General features: G+C 42.4%; 1 protein-coding gene across 1 annotated transcript in view; it reads right to left on the minus strand.

Annotated features, from left to right (window-relative positions):
- LOC122941911 (oocyte zinc finger protein XlCOF6-like) overlaps window positions 1–19128 on the minus strand; it is a 96677-nt gene extending 77549 nt beyond the window's left edge. The window contains exons 1-3 of the mRNA XM_044299409.1: window positions 19086–19128; window positions 16043–16096; window positions 12997–14199 (exon numbers count right to left, since the gene is read on the minus strand). Coding sequence (XP_044155344.1) covers window positions 12997–14199; window positions 16043–16096; window positions 19086–19128 — 1300 coding nt within the window. The remainder of the gene's footprint in view (window positions 1–12996; window positions 14200–16042; window positions 16097–19085) is intronic.
- Between the last annotated feature and the right edge of the window lie 1997 nt (window positions 19129–21125).

Below are 21125 nucleotides of genomic sequence, written 5' to 3' on the forward strand. Positions count from 1 at the left end.
GCCACTCACTTATATCCCACTGCATACTCGGCCACCCACTCTCGTAGGAAGGCGGGAGTCGTAATTTTCATTTCAGCCCATTGTCCTATTAGAATAGATTCTACCATAGTAGATCCACAGGGGAGCTACATTATTCTGAGAGGTAAACTCACAGGTCAGTCAATCACACTTTGTAATCTATATGCCCCGAACACATCTCAAATCCACTTCCTTAGCAAAGTGTTCCATAAAGGCTTTTGGACATCCTGACCCATTAATCCTGTTGGGAGGAGATTTAACATTATTTTTTCGGACTGTATGGACAGGTTGGCCCTACCAGGCAGACCCTTAAACTCATCACAGCAGCGATAAACTAGGGACTTCCGCAAAATGATTAGGCGATATTCCTTATACGACCTTTGGCGACTTAACCATCCCACTGATAGGTCATTATCCATCTACTCTGCTCCACATGGTACCTACACCCACATTGATTTCTTTTTTAGAACCATCTCCACCTTACGTGTGGTGAAAGGAGACAGTATGGGTCAAATAACCTGGTCTGGCCAGGCCCCAGTAATGGTTGGAATTGATCCTGGTTTGGTATATACCTGCCAATGTCATTGGCGTCTTAATGAAACCCTCCTTAAGAGTCCACTGCTACGAGAAGAGCTGCGTGACCATCTTAAATCTTACTTTGAACTTAATGAAGGGTCGGTGGGGATGTGTGTTCCTTGTGGGAGGCCCATAAGGCGGTAATGAGAGGGCATTGCTCACTTCGATTTGTACAATGGTGCATTTAGTTGCAATTTACTTGAGATGTATTTCAATAAAAATACAATTATATATATAAAAATTAATGTACAGGTGAAAATTGAAAAATTTTAATATCGTGCAACAGTTAATTTATTTCAGTAATGCAACTTAAAAGGTGAAACTAATATATGAGACAGACTCATTACATGCAAAGCGAGATACTTCAAGCCTTTATTTGTTATAATTTGGATGATTGTGGCTTACAGCTTATGAAAACCCCAAGTTCACAATCTCAGACAATTAGAATATTGTGAAAAGGTTCAATATTCTAGGCTGAAAGTGTCACACTCTAGTCAGCTAATTAATCCATACCCCCTGCAAAGGGTTCCTGAGCCTTTAAATTGTCTCTCAGTCTGGTTCAGCATTACTGAAATAAATTAACTTTTGCACGATATTCAAATTTTTGGAGTTTCACCTGTATGGGCTTCGAGGAGCCGAAGTAAGTTTTTCACGAATATATAAAAGTTTTGTGTATTAGATTGCGTGCTGATATTAGCTGCAGTCCCTTTGTAGAAGTAGGTCCCCACTTCTTTCAGTCCAAAGCGTATAAAAAGTGGTTAGGGTCCGCGCTGCAATAAAGGAAAGCTTAGGGGTAAGGGTACTTTCACACTAGCGCTTAAGTTCTCACGGTATTGAGATCCATCATAGGGGCTCAATACCGGAAAAAAGCGCTTCAGTTTTGGCCCCATTGTCAATAGGGACAAAACTGAACTGAACAGAACGCTCCAAAATGCATTCCGTTAAGTTCTCATACCAGAGAGAAAACCGCATGCTGCGGTGTGCTTTCCGTCCTGGAATCCGGCATGACCCCCCTCCATTGACTTTCAATAGCGTTCATGACGAATACGTCTTGGCAATGTTAAAGATAACGCAACCGGATCCGTTCATAACAGATGCAGAAGGTTGTATTATCAGTAACGGAAGAGTTTTTGCTAAACCCTGCCGAATCCAGCAAAAACGCTGGTGTGAAAGTAGCCTTACACAATAAAAATCAGTTTATTTTTATGCTGCTTTCCCCAATCTCCTCCTTATCCTTCCTCCTTCACAGCTTCGTAGTCTCTGAACCAACGAGCGCTAGTGGGTATGCTTCTCACGCAAAATCATAATCTTGAACATCACATGGAACATATGATAAGGCCCGACCTGGGTTTCGCTCCTGCTTCGTCTGGGGCGTTTCACTTTCACTTTCGGGTATGGGCAATATTTATCACCATGTCACATCCTCTCAAATGCCCTTATAACATTTCCTCGTTATTATGGGCCTGTTTTCAGTATTGCTTAATCATTTAAATACTCATATGCTGTCACGACCATGGTCATGGCCGTAACTTCTGGAACCGCATGCAGTTGCCTGCGGTCTGGTCTGTTTGTCAATCACAGGTGAGGGCTAAAGTATGTTGCCTCACGTGTGGTTGCCGCTGGCAACATGTTGTATTGGCAGTAAAGCAGCCTGAGCTGTTGGTAGGCAGCTTGCTGTCAAGTGCATGTGGTTGCACCTGGCAACCTGTCTTTGTAGGTGTGCCTTTTATCTGTTTGGTGTGCACAGGGTTTATATGTGTGTGTGCACTGTGACATTTTCCCGTCACTTGCGGATGGCTGCGGCAACGTGTTGTTTGTGTACATGTGGTGGCAGTGTCTCGACCTTCTGGCTGGCTCCCAGGACATGGTTGCCACGCATGTCGTTGCCGGCAGTAACAGCTGCAGTGTGATAGTTGTTTGTGCACTTCCCCTTTAAGTGGCTGTCTTCCCTTGCCTGGTGTAGGAAGGGTTAACTCCCTTCTTAGTGTGTGTACACTGGGTGTGTCTGTGTGGCTACTTGGGCCTATATAGCTTCTGCTGAGACCTGAAGCTGAGGGGTACTCCAGCCTTGTTTGTAAGCTGGAGTCATCCTCCTGGTCTCTTATACCATCTGCCAGTGAGGGCCACCCTTGTGGTCATAAGTTTATATGTGATGTTAAGTTGATGTTGTTTTCCTTTCTATGTTTATTGCAGCTATGGATGTCCTGGTTACCTGTGTGTTTAGATGTGTGTGTTGTCTCGTTAGTGTTTGTGTAGACAGCGTATCTGAGCACGGGTTCCAGTCAGCAAGGCAGTTGCAGGTTAGTGTGGAACTGCTTGGTTCACCTGTCATATCCATATGTCTGTTTATGTTCCCCTTCTCCTTGCAGCTTGGCCAGTGAGACTCCTGTTCGTCCGTGCTGAGGAGGAACAGGTCATCTTACCCTGCTCCTAGTCCAGGGCAATCCCGAGGGCTAGTAAGGACCCTAGGTTACGGTGTATGAGCCCTCCTACCATCAGGGTTGGCTCATACGGTTAGGAGTCAGGGTCAGTATTAGGGACGCGATAGGAGGTGACCTGCTCCCTAATTCTGTCATCCTGGCCGAGCAGCGACCAAACATCTTCTGGCATTGCACGGCTAAGGGTTTCCCCCATCCTCAGCTGTGACATATGCATATACTGTATGTAAAACACTCATAAATAAAACAACGATCAAAACATTCTCTTCATTTAGGCTACTTTTACACTTGCGGCAGGACAGATCCGACAGGCTGTTCACCCTGTTGGATCCGTCCCTCCGCTATTTCGCCGTGCCGCCGCTCCGTCCCTATTGACTATAATGGGGACAGGGTGGAGCTCAGACACAGTACGGCAGTTCGCGGTGAGAGGCCGCCGGACTAAAAAGTCGGACATGCAGGACTTTTAGTCCAGCGGCCTTTCGCCATGCTGCGCCGGAGCTCCGCCCCATCCCCATTATAGTCAATGGGGACGGAGCGGCGGTCCAGCGAAATAGCGGAAGGCCGGATCCGACAGGGTGAACAGCCTGTCGGATTCGTCCTGCTGCAAGTGTGAAAGTAGCCTTACATGTTCACCTGACTATGTAAAAAAATAGCAGTTCTGTGCAAAGCGATACTCCTAAACGGATCAATTATGTGGGTATTGAGGACAGCAATCAGAGCCCCTAGTATTCTGAAGTTAGGGAAGACGCTGAGACGGGATACTCTGCCAGACTGCATGAGTGACCAGAAAAAGACGCTGAGACGGGATACTCGGCCACAGACCCTGGGACTCCAGCCTTTAGTCAGGGTACCAGCCTTCTGAGAGAGATGGACAGCTAGCTCGGGTCTTTCCTTAGGAAACCCTCAAACCCTTCTGTCAGGGAGGAGACTGGAGAAGACAGCCCTATGCCTTGCCTGTAATTTTTTGCACCTACCAGTAAAGAAACACTCTGGTTTACTGCAGACCCTGACTCTATGGACTAAATTCCCATTGGGGTGCATCTTACCATCCCTTCTGGAGAGCAGCAACACATGGAGACACTTCAACGGAGTCTGGGGGACACAGAGTTGCAGCGCTACTGCAGTGCCAGGTATCAGACCCCTCAATATCATCCAATCTGATAGTTATGGCCTATCCTGATAATAGGCCATCAAGAAAATCCCTTCAATGACATACGCATTTATTTAGAGCATATGGTGATTTAATGGACCAATCTTAAAGGGGTTGTCTGGGTTCAGAGCTAAACAGACATATCCCCTTCTTCATCCAGGCGGCCCCTCTGAGGAGAGCATCTGACATTTATCGCACAGGACAAGGGCTTTTTCTGCAAATCCGGTGACGTTACGGGGTTTCTAGTTAGGCAAAAATCACAGCAAAATAATTGTTTTCCTTTGTTCCATGAAGTATTTTATTTCTTAGGAAAGAGCGCCAACATACATGCGCAAACGTTTTCGGCCTTATTAGGTCTTCGTCAGGCACTACAAAAGTAATATTGGCATAAATCAATATGTGTAAACATAATTGTCAGCTTATTTGTTTATCATTTCAAACAAGGTACAACAATGGCAAAAATTAACAAAAAAATAGCCGTCTCTTAATATAGATAGTGTCCGCTGGTGGATGTGCTATGACAGTCATATCTGTTAAACAAGTTATAAGGAAAAAATCCACCTTAAATCTTCTTTTTCCTTGTTGCCTACAAACAGCTTAATACATCGAGAAAATGCATCACATGATCACTTAGCATTCTATTCTCATCTTAGGCATTCCTACTATGCATTGTATTTCAATCTTAAGTCAGCCAGAAGGAATAATTAGTATCAATGATAGCAGTTATAATTTCTGTTGTATTATCTTACCTATGTCGCGAGAGGTGAAGAGTGTGAAGACTGGTGAGAGAATGGAGCGCTCCGGCCGCCATACAGTACATCTGTCGCAGTGAATATACAGATCCAATCCAGCTTTTTATTATGAGCGTGGGACCGGTGGGGACGGCTGTATCAAAAGAAGGAAGTGCGGCCGGCGTGCGTTCCATACAGGCGGAACAGAGAGGTGGAACGCATAATGCGTTCCAACTGTCAGGAAGTAAAGCATGTGTGCGCTCCATAGACCGGAAATTACGCCGTAGAAGCGCATTGGACAGAGACTAACATAGTAATGGTATTTTCTATAGAAGAAAAGAGAAATTGTGAAAAAGGATACCTCCTGCGGCAAGGTCCTAAGGGGTCTATCTAGGATACCTGTGGGAATAGTTAAAAGTATAAAATATTAGTATGTGAGGAGATTACTTGGGATATGAACAAACTATGGCAATATGCAGATTCTGACAATATAGGAGTCAACACTTTGCAATATAATTTTTGTTAGAAACACCAGAACATAGTTTTGTCATCCACAATATGCAATAAATGTATACCCATGATATATCTTTGGACGTCACAAACAGGTAGGAAGTCACATAAACGCATGTAGTTCGTATTCTCTATTCAATCCTTTAGGAGACAGGGTTTGTAGAGTATGAATCCAGAATGCCTCCCTATGTTTCAGCATCCTGGATCTATCTCCCCCTCTTCTCGGTGGTAGCACATGTTCAATAATTAGAAATTTCAGTTGTGAAATGTTATGATGGGCTTGATCAAAATGATATGGGAGTGGTAATAACAGATTCTGACGACGTATTGTGGACTTGTCTTGACATATTCTGTCTCCGATTGTTTGTGTAGTTTCGCCTACATACATTAGGCCGCAAGGACATTTAATGGTGTACGCTACGTAGTCTATATCACAAGTGAAATAGCCTTGAAATTGGAATGGTTTGCCTGAGGATGAGAAATAATTGGTCCTTTTTGTACATTACTAAATTGTGCACAGTGCAAACATGGAATAGTGACGGTTTTCTGAGTCTGGAAAAGTAATTGACTTGGATGTGTCTTGGAAGGGCCTATGTCTGCTCTAATGAGGAAATCCTTGATGTTTTTTGGTCTGCGATTGCAAGGCAGAATGGGATTCCTAAATTCCTCAATCTCTGAAAAGGCCTTTCGTAAGAGAAGCCAGTGGGACTTGATTATATTAATCACTTTTCGAGCACTGGGATGGAATTTATGGACAAAGGCAAGACGTTTGTCATCTGTAATATGTTCCGTTTTCCCTTTTGTCGAGATCTGTAAAGTTTGTGAAGGATAACCCCTTTCTCTAAACCGGTCCTTCATTTACGTTTCTCGTTCCTTCCTAAGTGAGGGGTCGGTGACTATTGCCTGTACTCTTTTGAGTTGTGAACCTGGTAATGCTTTTTTTGTTGTGGGAGGGTGAAAACTGGTGAAATGTAACAGATTATTTCTATCTGTTGGTTTGCGAAAAAGATCAGTGGATAATTTCCCTGATGAATCCTTGTGTACTATTGTATCAAGGAAACTGATGGATGTTCTGTCGTAGTGTAAAGTGAATTGTAATTCCGGATAAATGTTGTTGAGGAACAGGTGAAATTGTATGAGTGTATCCTTGGGTCCTAGCCAGATGCAAAAGACATCATCTATATATCGTTTCCATAATCGGCTATATTGTTGAAAAAGTGGATTTTGATAGATGTGTGACTCCTCTACATCTGTCATGTAGCTATTTGCATATGGGGGGGGGCCACATTAGACCCCATTGCTGTACCTTGTATCTGCATGTAATAGGTATCTTGGAAAAGGAAGAAATTATTATGTAGAACAAGAGTCAGAAGGTCTATGCTGAGTGAGATGATGTCTTTGTATATCTGGTTGTCCTGGAGTAGTTTGTGCACTGCAGAAATGCCTTTAGGGTGTTGTATCAACGTATATAAAGGGGTTATCCCTCACAAACTTTACAGATCTCGACAAAAGGGAAAACAAAAGGTATTACAGATGACAAACGTCTTGCCTTTGTCCATAAATTCCATCCCAGTGCTTGAAAAGAGATTAATATAATCAAGTCCCACTGGCTTCTCTTACGAAAGGCCTTTCCGGAGATTGAGGAATTTAGGAATCCCATTCTGCCTTGCAATCGCAGACCAAAAAACATCAAGGATTTCCTCATTAGAGCAGACATAGGCCCTTCCAAGACACATCCAAGACAACTACTTTTCCAGACTCAGAAAACCGTCACTATTCCATGTTTGCACTGTGCACAATTTAGTAATGTACAAAAAGGACCAATTATTTCTCATCCTCACACAGGCAAACCATTCAAAATTCAAGGCTATTTCACTTGTGATATAGACTACGTAGTGTACACCATTAAACGTCCTTGCGGCCTAATGTATGTAGGCGAAACTACACAAACAATCAGAGACAGAATATGTCAAGACAAGTCCACAATACGTCGTCAGAATCTGTTATTACCACTCCCATATCATTTTGATCAAGCCCATCATAACATTTCACAACTGAAATTTCTAATTATTGAACATGTGCTACCACCGAGAAGAGGGGGAGATAGATCCAGGATGCTGAAACATAGGGAGGCATTCTGGATTCATACTCTACAAACCCTGTCTCCTAAAGGATTGAATAGAGAATACGAACTATATGCGTTTATGTGACTTCCTACCTGTTTGTGACGTCCAAAGATATATCATGGGTATACATTTATTGCATATTGTGGATGACAAAACTATGTTCTGGTGTTTCTAACAAAAATGATATTGCAAAGTGTTGACTCCTATATTGTCAGAATCTACATATTGCTATAGTTTGTTCATATCCCAAGTAATCTCCTCACATACTAATATTTTATACTTTTAACTATTCCCACAGGTATCCTAGATAGATCCCTTAGGACCATGCCGCAGGAGGTATCCTTTTTCACAATTTCTCTTTTCTTCTATAGAAAATACCATTACTATGTTAGTCTCTGTCCAGTGCGCTTCTAGGGCGTCATTTCCGGTCTATGGAGCGCACACATGTTTACTTCCTGTCAGTTGAAACGCATTATGTGTTCCACCGCTCTCTTTCGCCTGCATGGAACTGCAACAGATGTACTGTATGGCGGCCGGAGCGCTCCATTCTCTCACCAGTCCTCACACTCTTCACCTCTCGCGACATAGGTAAGACAGAAATTATAACTGCTATCATTGATACTAATTATTCCTTCTGGCTCACTTAAGATTGAAATACAATGCATAGTAGGAATGCCTAAGATGAGAATAGAATACTAAGTGATCATGTGATGCATTTTCTCGATGTATTAAGCTGTTTGTAGGCAACACGGAAAAAGAAGATTTAAGGTGGATTTTTTCCTTATAACTTGTTTAACAGATATGACTGTCATAGCACATCCACCAGCGGACACTATCTATATTAAGAGACGGCTATTTTTTGCCATTGTTGTACCTTGTTTGAAATGATAAACAAATAAGTTGACAATTATGTTTACACATATTGATTTATGCCAATATTACTTTTGTAGTGCCTGACGAAGGCCTAATAAGGCCGAAAACGTTTGCGCATGCATGTTGCTGCTCTTTCCTAAGAAATAAAATTGTTCATGGAACAAAGAAAAACTATTATTTTGCTGTGATTTTTGCATAACTATTATTACGGGTGGGGACCCTATCCACAGCATCTAAGGAGGCAGGTGGCCACAAAGCCTGGTCAATATTATTGTTACGGGGTTTCTGCTAGGCGGAGGCTTCTGCCTAGCAGCTTTGCAGGTGACGTCATCGGCACTAATGGGCAGGCTTTAGCGCTGTCCTAGCCTGTAAAACAACTGAGAAGCCTCCGCCTAGCAGTGTAAAAATGTAAACAAAAGACAAGAAATTCTCTGATGCTCATCTCAGAGGGGCTGCCTGGGTGATTCAGCCCTGACCCCAGACAACCCCTTTAATTTTTACTTATTGTGCTGCCTACCTAATTTTTGCAACTTTTTTTTTACATGACGCATGGGGCTTTTTATTATGTTGTTCAGAGATTTATTTTCTTTTTAATTCAAACTCAAGCTCCTTATTCTTTAAATATGCAGATTGACAGCAAAATACAGTAAATGGCTAAAAAAAAATTTTGGGGGGTTTCATGCGAAAAGAGAAACTATGCAGACATTTTTTTTCTATTTTATTCTCACTTGTATTTTATTATATATTTTGATATTTTAAAAATATATTTTGGCAGGTGGGACAGTTACACATCACTGTAACTGGGGCATCCAAATGTGACAAGTCATGCTTCTGCACCATAACAGCCCTGCCTGGCAAGGTAGTAACCACTAGGTGCACAAAACAAGCAATCACTGACAGAATATATTAAGGGGCAGCATCCAAAACTATCCATAGAAACAGTAAAGGATCACTACCCCCTCTCTCCATCCGAGGTATCGTCATTACTTGTAGAAGTATATGTAGAACTGTAACTGCGCCCATGGAGCTCATGGAACAGTATGAATATTAGAGATCCTCAAAGTAAAACATATCATCTCTGTATCACCATACAATGATAGGAATGAAAATAGTCATAAGAAACAAAATTATCAAAAATTTAATAAATCCAATAAAATTTTTATATCAAGTCTTCAGCCAGACTTCTGGAGGACTCAGATCTGTATTCAGGCATCAGGGTTGGCAAGAAAGAGGTCAAATTGGCATTATACGCTAATGACCTATTAATATTTATGTCCAATTCTCAACAACATCTGTGCCCCTTGATGGATTTGCTCCAACATTTTGGCTCTATCTCGGGTTAGAACATCAACTCCGCCAAAAGCGAAATTCTTGAACTACAATCCAAAACCCCCCTCCATCTGTGGCAGATAAACGGGATTACCCCCATATCAGTCAAACATCATATAACCTGGGACTAAAAATAGGCAAACTTTCTAGCTCATTGTACAATTTAAACTATCCGCCACTCATAGGGAAAATAGTGGCGGAACTAAAGAAATCGTACACACTTCGTCATTTCTAGGAAGATGCAATTTGATCAAAATGATGAGTTTCTCCAAATTGCTATATCCTCTGCAAACTCTCCCAATACTGGTAAAACATACAGATGTAAACACCCTTAATAAAGCCGTCACTAAATTCATATGGTCGGGGAAGCGTCCACGGATATCGCTACAAAAACGTATGCTATGGAAGCCTGAGGGAGGAGTGAAGTTTCCAAACGTACAGGGATACATCACTTGCCTAATCAGACAGATAATGGACTGGTTTCATGACAGATCACATCTCCAACAAAGATCTGGAACAAAACCTAGTGGCTCCTTGGGGCCTGGTGTATTGCCCACATTCCAACTTGGCTGCTCTCCCCCCAGAGGTCAAGAACTCAGTACTGATAAGAGATACAGTGGTAGCATGGAAAGTCATCAGGAAAGCATTCAGACTTCCCCACTCAGTCTAAAAAAAATGCCGCTTTGGAATCATCCTGAGTTTCCTCAAGGGAAACATGTAAGATTATCTGAGGACTGGAAATCCAGAGGGATAGTTAGGGCAGTACATCTGATGCATGTGGAGGAGACACAAAGGTTGTCTCCATGGGAACTGAAGGAAAAATACCAACTACCAGACTCTTGCTTTCTAATGCAAGTGCTACGATTTTGGAGGCACAAAGTTAGGGACTTATCCAAAGAAGCACTCACAAACATCTTTGATAATATTGTGGGAAGCTCTCTGCAAATAGTATCACATTTGGACCTTTACAGAGCCATGTCCGGCAACTTCGCGAAAGTTTTACCATCCAAGCTTTTCTTTAGATGGGAACAAATAACGATGGATGCTGAGATCAGTGACAAAATCCTGAAAGGGTGCGCAAAAGTTCGCTCCTGTGTCATAAATGAGAGATGGCGGGAATCTTTCTTCGAAATGATGCATAATGCCATATATGGCTTTAACTTTCCAGCCTCTTCCAGGTTCCCAGATCGTATCATTCATTGTCCCAAATTTCACCTATTATTTTGGCTAAAAGGACCTAGGAATTTTAGTGAACAGCAAATTAAGCTGTAAAAACTAGTGTCAGGCAGCTGCTGCCAAGGCCAATAAGATAATGGGTTACATCAAAAGGGGCATAGATGCCCGTGATGAGAGCATAGTTCTACCACTTTACAAATCAGACCACATATGGAGTACTGTGTACAGTTCTGGGCTCCTGTAAACAAGGCAGACATAGCAGAGCTGGAGAGGGGTCAGAGGAGGGCATCTAAAGTAGTAACTGGAATGGGGCAACTACAGTACCCTGAAAGATTATCAAAATTAGGGTTATTTACTTTAGAAAAAAGACGACTGAGGGGAGATCTAATAACGATGTATAAATATATCAGGGTTCAGTACAGAGATCTCTCCCATCATCTATTTATCCCCAGGACTGTGACTGTGATGAGGGGACATCCTCTGCGTCTGGAGGAAAGAAGGTTTGTACACAAACATAGAATAGGATTCTTTATGGTAAGAGCAGTGAGACTATGGAACTCTCTGCCTGAGGAGGTGGTAATGGTGAGTTTACTAAAAGATTTAAAGAGGGGCCTGGATGTATTTTGGAGTGTAATAATATTACAGGTTATAGCTACTAGAGAGGGGTCGTTGATCGGGAGTTATTCTGATTGGAGTCGGGAAGGAATTTTATTTTCCTCTTAAGTGGGGAAAATTGGCTTCTACCTCACAGGTGTTTTTTTTTATTTTGCCTTCCTCTGGATCAACTTGCAGGATAACAGGCCGAACTGGATGGACAAATGTATTTTTTCGGCCTTATATACTATGTAACTATGTACCAAGTGGTATACCTATCACTAACACTTCTACTCCACTAGCACCTCAAGTTCTTTTCTTTCGGCTAAATCATTCTCTAGAATCTGATTTACCCTCGCTCTTTACTCTTTCTCCAAATGTAAAAAGCCGGCCTCAGATTTTTGGCATGGCATATAGTCATGCCCTCAGGTCTCAAAATTTTGGGAAAGTCTGATATTATATGTCAGGAAATACTGGTCGATCAGCCTCCCCCTCAAACCTCAAACATTGTTGTTTCACTATATTCGCCTTCCAACACACCAACCTACTCACCCTCAAAATGTTCCTCTTTTCCTCCACTCGATATTGCTGGTGGCCAAAAGAGTAGTATTACATCACTGGCTCTCCAGCTTAATGCCAGGCGTATCAACAGTGATTTCACAACTGAATATACTGTTCAGGTATGATCAGATCGAGGCAAAAAGGCACAAAGAGAGCTCTGCTACTAAATTCTTCCGAAAAAGGAAGACTTTTCTGACCACACATTTCATCCCCTCTGAAATCTCAGAGATAGTCAAACCATTCCAGTATACCTCCTGGTACATTATCTCCTCTTTAAAAGATACTTCGGGCGCTCTTCTAACTTAACCTTCCCTTTCCCTCCCTTTTTTATGTTTTTTCTTTATCATACTATTATTATATTTTATTATATGCCGATTGCTGGACACCCATTTTTATCAGTTGCTTCATGATATAGATGGACTATTTCAAACAATGTATAATTCCAGAAATCTTGGTATATTTTCCTCCCGTTTTTTCATTTCATAAGGGAGGTCACTAAAGGGCTAAGCATGGAGATGGCTTCTCTCTGTGAGTTTTTTTATGTGTAACAAGAGCTGATTTCTGCTTAAAGTATTTTCCACATTCTGAACATGAAAATGGCCTCTCTTCTCTGTGAGTTTTTTTATGTTTATCAAGAATTGATTTCTGCTTAAAACATTTTCCACATTCTGAACATGAAAATGGCCTCTCTTCTCTGTGAGTGTCTTGATGTTTATCAAGAATTGATTTCTGCTTAAAACATTTTCCACATTCTGAACATGAAAATGGTCTCTCTTCTTTGTGAGTTTTTTGATGTGTAACAAGAGCTGATTTCTGCTTAAAACATTTTCCACATTCTGAGCATGAAAATGGCTTCTCCCCTGTGTGAACTCTCTGATGGAAAACAAGAGCTGATTGCTGCTTAAAACATTCACTGCAGTCTGAACATGGATATGGCTTCTCTCCTGTGTGAATTCTCAGATGCGTAACAAGAGCTTGTTTACATTTAAAACATTTCCCACATTCTGAGCATGAAAATGGCTTCTCACCTGTGTGAGTTCTCTGATGTACAACAAGAGCCGATTTCTGCTTAAAACATTTCCCACATTCTGAACATGAAAATGGCTTCTCTCCTGTGTGATTTCTCTGATGTAAAACAAGATGTGAATTATTGTTAAAACATTTCCCACATTCTGAACATGAAAATGGCTTCTCTCCTGTGTGAATTCTCTGATGTACAACAAGATGTGAATTATCGTTAAAACATTTCCCACATTCTGAACATGAAAATGGCTTCTCCCCGATGTGATTTCTCTGATGTACAACAAGAGCCGATTTCTGCTTAAAACATTTTCCACATTGTGAACATGAAAATGGCCTCTCTTCTCTGTGAGTTTTTTGATGTTTATCAAGAATTGATTTCTGCTTAAAACATTTTCCACATTCTGAACATGAATATGGCCTCTCTTCTCTGTGAGTTTCTTGATGTTTATTAAGAATTGATTTCTGCTTAAAACATTTTCCACATTCTGAACATGAAAATGGCCTCTCTTCTCTGTGAGTTTCTTGATGTCTAACAAGAGCTGATTTCTGGTTGAAACATTTCCCACATTCTGAACATGAAAATGGCTTCTCCCCAGTGTGAACTCTCTGATGTACAACAAGATATGATTTCTGAGTAAAACGCTTACTACATTCTGAGCATGAAAATGGCTTCTCTCCTCTGTGAATTCTCTGATGCTTAACAAGAGCCAAATTATTGGTAAAACATTTCCCACATTCTGAACAAAAAAATGGCTTCTCCCCTGTGTGAGTTCTCTTATGTATAACAAGAGGTACTTTATGGTCAAAACTTTTACCACATTCTGAACATGAAAATAGCTTCTCATTTGCGTGTGCTGTTGGATGTTTAGCACCTCTTCTGTGACTTGTATTCTGTGTATTCTGTGTTACAGTCTGTGATGAATCAAAAGATTGGACCTGTTTAAAAGAATCAAATGATGCATTGTTGCTGTGATTGGATGAAGATATATCTTTGATATTGGCATGCTCTTCAAATGTATCTCGTGTGATACCACAATCATCTACTCCAAAATCCAAAGATACCAGATGTTTCTCTAAGTTCCTGGTAAAGTCATCTGCCCAAAACAAAACATTTTTATTACATTTCAGTATAAAAAATCCACATAAAGGTATGGCACAAAATACAAGAATTAACTGACTAAAACAGTGGTGGCCAAAAAGATCACAATGACATCACTGTATCACACCTGCTGTTGGGGAGAGTGCAGGCTGGGGAATGAGATCTGGGCTATAATGGATGACAGATACAGCAGCTGGACTCGGAGGGAGGAGAGTAGAATGGACAGTAGGAAGCAGTGTTCTGTCACTCTCAAGTAAACAAACTGGAAGGCGCGCTCCATAAAATCTTCCTTTTCTTCGTGGATTAATATTAAGTGCCTGTGATTCATATTTAAACACCATCCAATGATAATGAAAATTCTATCACTACAGATGAACTATTTCTTGAAATAAATTTCCGGTGTAATTCTGATGAATCAATCAGAAGAGTCAATTAGGGAATGTTTTTTTTACAGCGTTCACCGTAGGGGATGGTTTATATTTATGGTTTATATTTTTTTTACCATTTAATAGTCCCACAAGGGGACTATAACAGACAGCTTTTTGATTGATTTTAAAAATGCAATGCATTATCCCTATAGTGCATTGCATTTTAATGTCAGTGCTATTCTGACAGTGACTAGCAAGCTGCGCCAGAGAGGCGAAGCCTGCTGGAAATTACTCAAGCCTAGTCTCGGGCCTACACGAGACTCCAGCTAGCCTTCACACACATCGGTATTTACGGGGTGCCGATGGGAGACAGAGGGAGTCCGCTCCCTCTGTCAGCACTTTACATGCGGCAGCCTCCATTGCCCACGGCATGTAAAGTGGTAAACAGCCTGGATTGGCACTACTGCCAGTCCGAGCTGTTAGAGCAGGGCCGGGGCTCTCTTGTGAGAGCGGGGATCCCGCTCTCCTCTGAACGGGGGACCTGTGCAGCAATTAGACTGGGCAGCCGTAAAAAAATGGAGGCTTAGCCTAAGGCCCCTTAGTGACCGCTGTAAAAAGACGTATGGCTGGTCACTACCCCATTGATAGCATGTCAAGGCGTGTAGGTGAATTTATTTATGCACGTGTAAGAAATACAGATTAATACAGATTTTTAAGAATATAACGTAAGCCATATGTTGTATTGGTATCCTGTTCTCAGCAACTTCCTAGTAATTAGTGCCTATACTTGTCCTCTCAAAGCCAGTGTGAGCGAGTACTGTCTATCTGGACAACGGGCCATTAGCATCAAAGGTACTGTAGTTGTCAATTATCTAAAGAATGGCTGACAATTGTCCAGTAGGGGGTACATGGCTACGGGGAGGCAGGAAAATGCTGGAAAATCCCAACATTCCAGCTGCTTCTATCAGTCTTCAAGAGTTCACTGGAAATTGCTAGAAAACCATAAGGAAGAACCAAAAAGATGTGTCCAAGCCATATTCTAGACAATGCTAGGACTGGCTGTTAGGAAGGAAGGAAGGAAGAAGCGAAGAGGCAGAAGAGAGAAGGAGAAGAGAAAAGAAAAGCGCTACAGAAGAGGAAACCTGGAGGGGCCAGAGCAAAGACCGGGACTGGAGAGACATGAGAAGACCTGTGTATAGTAACTACACTGTACTGTAGAGGGATAGGAATTTGTGGTTTAGTTACCAAATGGTCTTGGGAGTAACTTTATTATTATTAGTAATTAGTAGTAATTGTTATTGTGTACAAGTCTCTCCGTATGTGATATTTATTGTTGTTCCTTTATACTTTCATATATACTCATCAATAACAATATCATTATTTCCACATTGCACAATATATCTATTTTTTTTTATTTGTAGAAGCAGAATCTTAGAGACCTCTCTGCTTTACTTAGTGGTCACTACTCACCTGGGCGGTTATCTGTAGGAATGTCCTCTGTCCTCTGCTCATCGCCCCTCACATATGTCTCTGTAGGATTAATATTGTTCAGATCTTCACCCGGATTCACAAGCTGTGAAAGAGATATTGTAGAAGTCATCAGACGGATGGAGAAGTCGTGTGGAAGGTTTTATATGACCTGAAAAGATCAGTAATTAGAATGATGACCAAAAATGACCGGACATCAGGAGTTATCTGACCCAAATATCTGAAGGTCTCCTGTATAAATCCAATCTGATCGCTTCATTATTCCAACCAGTTTGCAATGCAGGGAGAGTAGTCCTTATATTCCATCCCTAACATTACATTGTGTGCATATAACATTACATTGTGTATATAACATTACATTGTGTGTATATAACATTACATTGTTTGTGCACCTGTTGCCCTTGCTGGCCGCCCCAGGACTGTGAAGCCGGTAAGCCAAAGTTCTTTCGGTCCGTGGCTTATTTACCTCCTTGGAATGGGCATAATCATCTGCTCTGCTGCAGCCAATGACTGGATTCAGAGGTAACATGTCCACAAGAAAAACATCACCACTAAAGCCAGTCATTGGCAGCAGTAAAGCAGGTGACCATGCCTGTGCCGGCGAGGGAGAAAACAACATTTACTGGAAGATGGACACACAGGAGCTGGCACACATAACCAGAGCTAAGAGTAGCAGGTACATATGACTCTTTCCATAGTAGAGGCTGCAGGCACATGTAAAAAGTTACTTATTCCTGAACAAACCCTTTAGTGCTGTCTCCCTGTTCTATCTAGAAGTTTTGGGATGATTGCAGGCATGAAGATACTGTACCTAGTATAAGGGACGGAAGAACAGAGGAGAGGTGAGGACTGATTATCTATTACCACTAGAACACCCTGCTTATCACTAATTATAGTATAAGGACAGGAGAGGTGAGAACTGATTATCTATCACCACTAGAACACCCAGCTTATCACTGTATATAGTATAAGGACAGGAGAGAACACAGGAGAGGTGAGAACTGATTATCATCACTAGATCATCCTGATTATCCTTCTCTATAGTATAAGGACAGGAGAAGTGAGAACTGATTATCTATCACCACTAGAACACCCAGCTTATCACTGTATATAGTATAAGGACAGGAGAGAACACAGGAGAGGTGAGAACTGATTATCATCACTAGATCATCCTGATTATCCTTCTCTATAGTATAAGGACAGGAGAAGTGAGAACTGATTATCTATCACCACTAGAACACCCTGCTTATCACTGTTTATAGTATAAGGACAGGAGAGGTGAGAACTGATTACGATTGTATTTTATTACTATTATTAGTGCCTTCCAAAACCATCTGTACTTTTTTGTAACAAACGCTGCACGACTAGACTTATCGCATGCATCATTCAGGGAGCATGTGTTATTTTCCCAAACACAAAGCAGCCACAATGTTCCTGCAATTGTCTCTGACCACCTTGCTCAGTTGGAGTTAGGTGAGGACACAGCCAGCGCGGTTGTTTGCAGCTTGATGCACTTTAGAAAGTATTTGGCTATGTGGCTACTATCACCCAGGGAGATCAGCTCTAAAATGGCATGGCAACGCTTCACAAGATAGGAAGAAGGGGGAGTGGGAGCGATGTTCTGCCCTGTTCTGTTTGGGACAGGAGGATATCCATGGAGGAGGCTGATAAGTGCCTTGTGTCGGAACAAACGTGGAGGTGTCAATAGGACCTGGCCTTCTTGTTACAGAGCTGCCTCGATGCAAAAAACATTGATCTAATGGGCTGTGAAAGGCATGAACTGTTCCAGTCCGTAACCGTTGCTCCAGGTGTTCATTGTGTGCACCTTGCTGCACAGCTAGAATTGCAAGGAGTGGCCTACATTCGCCGCCACTTCAGAGTACAAAGCAGGGATGGCTTTTTTTTTAAATGCTAGCTAGATAACTTCTAGTTGAGGCTGAGCACATGCCATTAGCCCCCTAATGGCAACAGAATCCACAAAGTGGTACCACAGACACTGCACCACCAGTAACTTGTGCAAGCAGAGTTGTTTTTTGGCCACACATTCCATTATCGATGGCTGATGGTGGGACAGAATAGGATGAGACAGTCTGAGCAGGAGAAGCAGTAACTGATGATGACTTGGACACAGTACTGCACATGGATGCTGCCTGGCTGCCACAAAGGAGACCGGGAGAAGGAGGAATCTCTTGTTGTGGTAGCTGGCAGACACCTCTGTCACTCCCATGGCTTATTGTAATCTGGCAGATCTTGCACAGGGCATTGCTTTTGTTTCCCAGCACAGTGGAGAAAAACTGCCAGACAGGAGATACTTGCACACTCCACACAGAGCTAGCTGCAGCCGGGCTTGTTTAAATATATATCTTAAGTTTCACTCTAGCACAGGGCGTCCATCAGGAGGACTGGTGAGCCACTAATACTTTGTTTTTTGTTTTTCAAGCTTGTTTTAGGTCTGGCACATTTTCAATCTGCGACTACAGTATCATCAGCATCACCAGTTCCCAAGCTGTCAATACTAGAAGCAGATCTGGCCCTGGCAGGTTTTGGGAGGTTCTAACTGTATGTTGCCTTCACTCTGTATTGCTGCCACTGCCACCATCCTCTTCCTCTGATGTTATCTTCTTCTCAGCACCCTGATCCTGTCCAACACACAATCATTGTAAGGCCTCTTGCACACAAACATTTTTTTTTTCTGTTTACGTTCCGTTTTTTACCAAACCGTTTACGGAACCATTCATTTCAATGGATCCGCAAAAAAAAAAAAAATAGGGAAGGTACTCCGTATGCCTTCCGTTTCCGTTCCGTTCAAAGATAGAACATGTCCTAGTATTGTCCACATAACAGACAAGGATAGTACTGTTCTATCAGGTGCCAGCTGTTCCGTTCCACAAAAAACAGAATGCACACAGACGTCAAATACTGAAAAAGCCATATGGTTGTGTGCAAGGGGCCTAATAGTTCTCAACCTCCCTGCCATAAAAAATGTGATATGTCATCATAGGCTTCCTAGCCCCCTTCAGATTACCTGCTTTATACTTGCCTTGAGTTCCACTGCTGCTACCTGTCATGATGGGGAGTGAGGGAAACTGCCCACCGTACAATGGGGAGCAGACAGGATAGCAACTAGGCCTGGATGCCAGGATCAGGGAGCAGGTCACCTCCTATAGCATCCCTAATCCTCGCCCCTAACTCCTAACCGTATGAGCGGATCTGGATGGTAGGACGGCTCATACCCAGGAAACCTAGGACCAGGGCTCCAGATGGTGACCAAAATGGTTGCAAATGCGACCTAGAATTGCTAAATGGCGACAAGACTTTGTGAGAAGGAGGCAGTCCCTCCACCCTGCACCGCTGCTGCCACTGCCACCAATGGGCTGATAGCAGGGAGGAGGAGGGGAGGGGCTATGGCCACTGCACCACCAATGAATATTGTTTATGCTTAATACAAACGCAGGCTGCGGGTGCCGGACATATTCCATACCCGGGAACCCAGCCTCTATATGTCTGCACGCTGCGATCCGCCGCTATTAACCCCTCAGGTGCGGCACCTGAGGGGTAATAGCGGCAGATCACAGTGCGCAGTCATAGAGGCTGGGTGCAGGGTATGGTATATGGCTGGCACCCGCAGCCTGTGTTTGTATTAAGCATAAACTATATTCATTGGTGGTGCAGTGCACCGCACCCCCCCAACCCCAGTTTATAAATTTGAATCATTTGTGGCGCAGTGCGCCCCCAACCCCCCCCAAAGTATTATAATCATTGGTGGTGCAGTGCGCCCCCCAACCCCCATCCCCCAAGTATTATAATTGGTGGCAGTTCCGATCGGAGCCCCAGCAGTGTAAGCCTGGGGCTCTGATCGGTTACCATGGCAGCCAGGATGCTATTGAAGCCCTGGCTGCCATAGTCGGCTGGCTCCCTGCTGCTGTGTGCACAAAGCACAGAGCAGCAGGGACAGTGTGAGGTCCTATTCACCCTGATAGAGCTCTATCAGGGTGAATAGGACAAGGGATGAAAAATCCCAGGTTCTAGCCCCTAAGGGGGTAAATAGGTATTAAATAAAAAGTATAAAAAAAAAAAAGGTTAAACAAACACCAAAATATTAAGTTTAATCACCCCCTTGCCCAATTTTACATATAAAATATATAAACAAAAAAAAATTACATATCGCCACGCCCGAAAAAGTGCAAACTATTAAAATATTTAAAAATATCTCCTATGCGGTGAATGCCGTAACAGAAAAAAAATATGCAATTTGCCATTTTTTTTGTCACCTTGTCCCGACAAAAATTAGGATCGAACTGTTCTATTATGGTCCAGACGTTCCATAAAATGTGGAATGCATGCGGCTTTTTTGGTGTTTTATTTTTTTTCACGTGGTATTGAGTATCGCAATACTTTTTTATGGTATCGAAATCAAGTTCAAATTTTGGTATCGTGACACGTGGTATTGAGTATCGCAATACTTTTTTATTGTATCGAAATTAAGTTCAAATTTTGGTATCGTGACAACCCTAGGTAAGACATGTGTGTTTTTTTTTATTATACCGTAATTATATGTATTTTAAATTTGGCAACTAAAAATTTAAATTTGGCTCCTAAATTTTTCAGGTTAGGAGCCAATGTCTCCTCGATATTTTTTTTAGTCTGGAGCCCTGCCTAGTACCTGGAGTCGCCCTGATAATCCCTCAAATAGAGAAAGGCGCTGAGACAACCTGTTCATCCCAGACACGGATGAACAGGAGTCTCACTGGCCTAGCTGCCAGTGCACCGCTACTAAATCAGCAGGCAAAAGCCAACAGACAACACTCACTTACCTGCCGCGACAACAGCGGCAACCAGACCCCCATGTAAAAAGGATGCATGGCGGCCCCCGGCAGAGCTGACTTGTGGCTCCCCCTCCGGGGAACCCTGAGACCCCCTTCTGGAGGTACACAACACAGGGGATATGTCTAGAAAACATGCTGGGCTACAGACACCAACAGACCAGACATATAACAAGAACAACTAGACAAGACAACAAACACCCATACATAAACATCACCAAACATATGCAATGGTAGTGAGA

This window comes from Bufo gargarizans, chromosome 6 (assembly GCF_014858855.1).
Source record: "Bufo gargarizans isolate SCDJY-AF-19 chromosome 6, ASM1485885v1, whole genome shotgun sequence".
Taxonomy (NCBI): domain Eukaryota; kingdom Metazoa; phylum Chordata; class Amphibia; order Anura; family Bufonidae; genus Bufo; species Bufo gargarizans.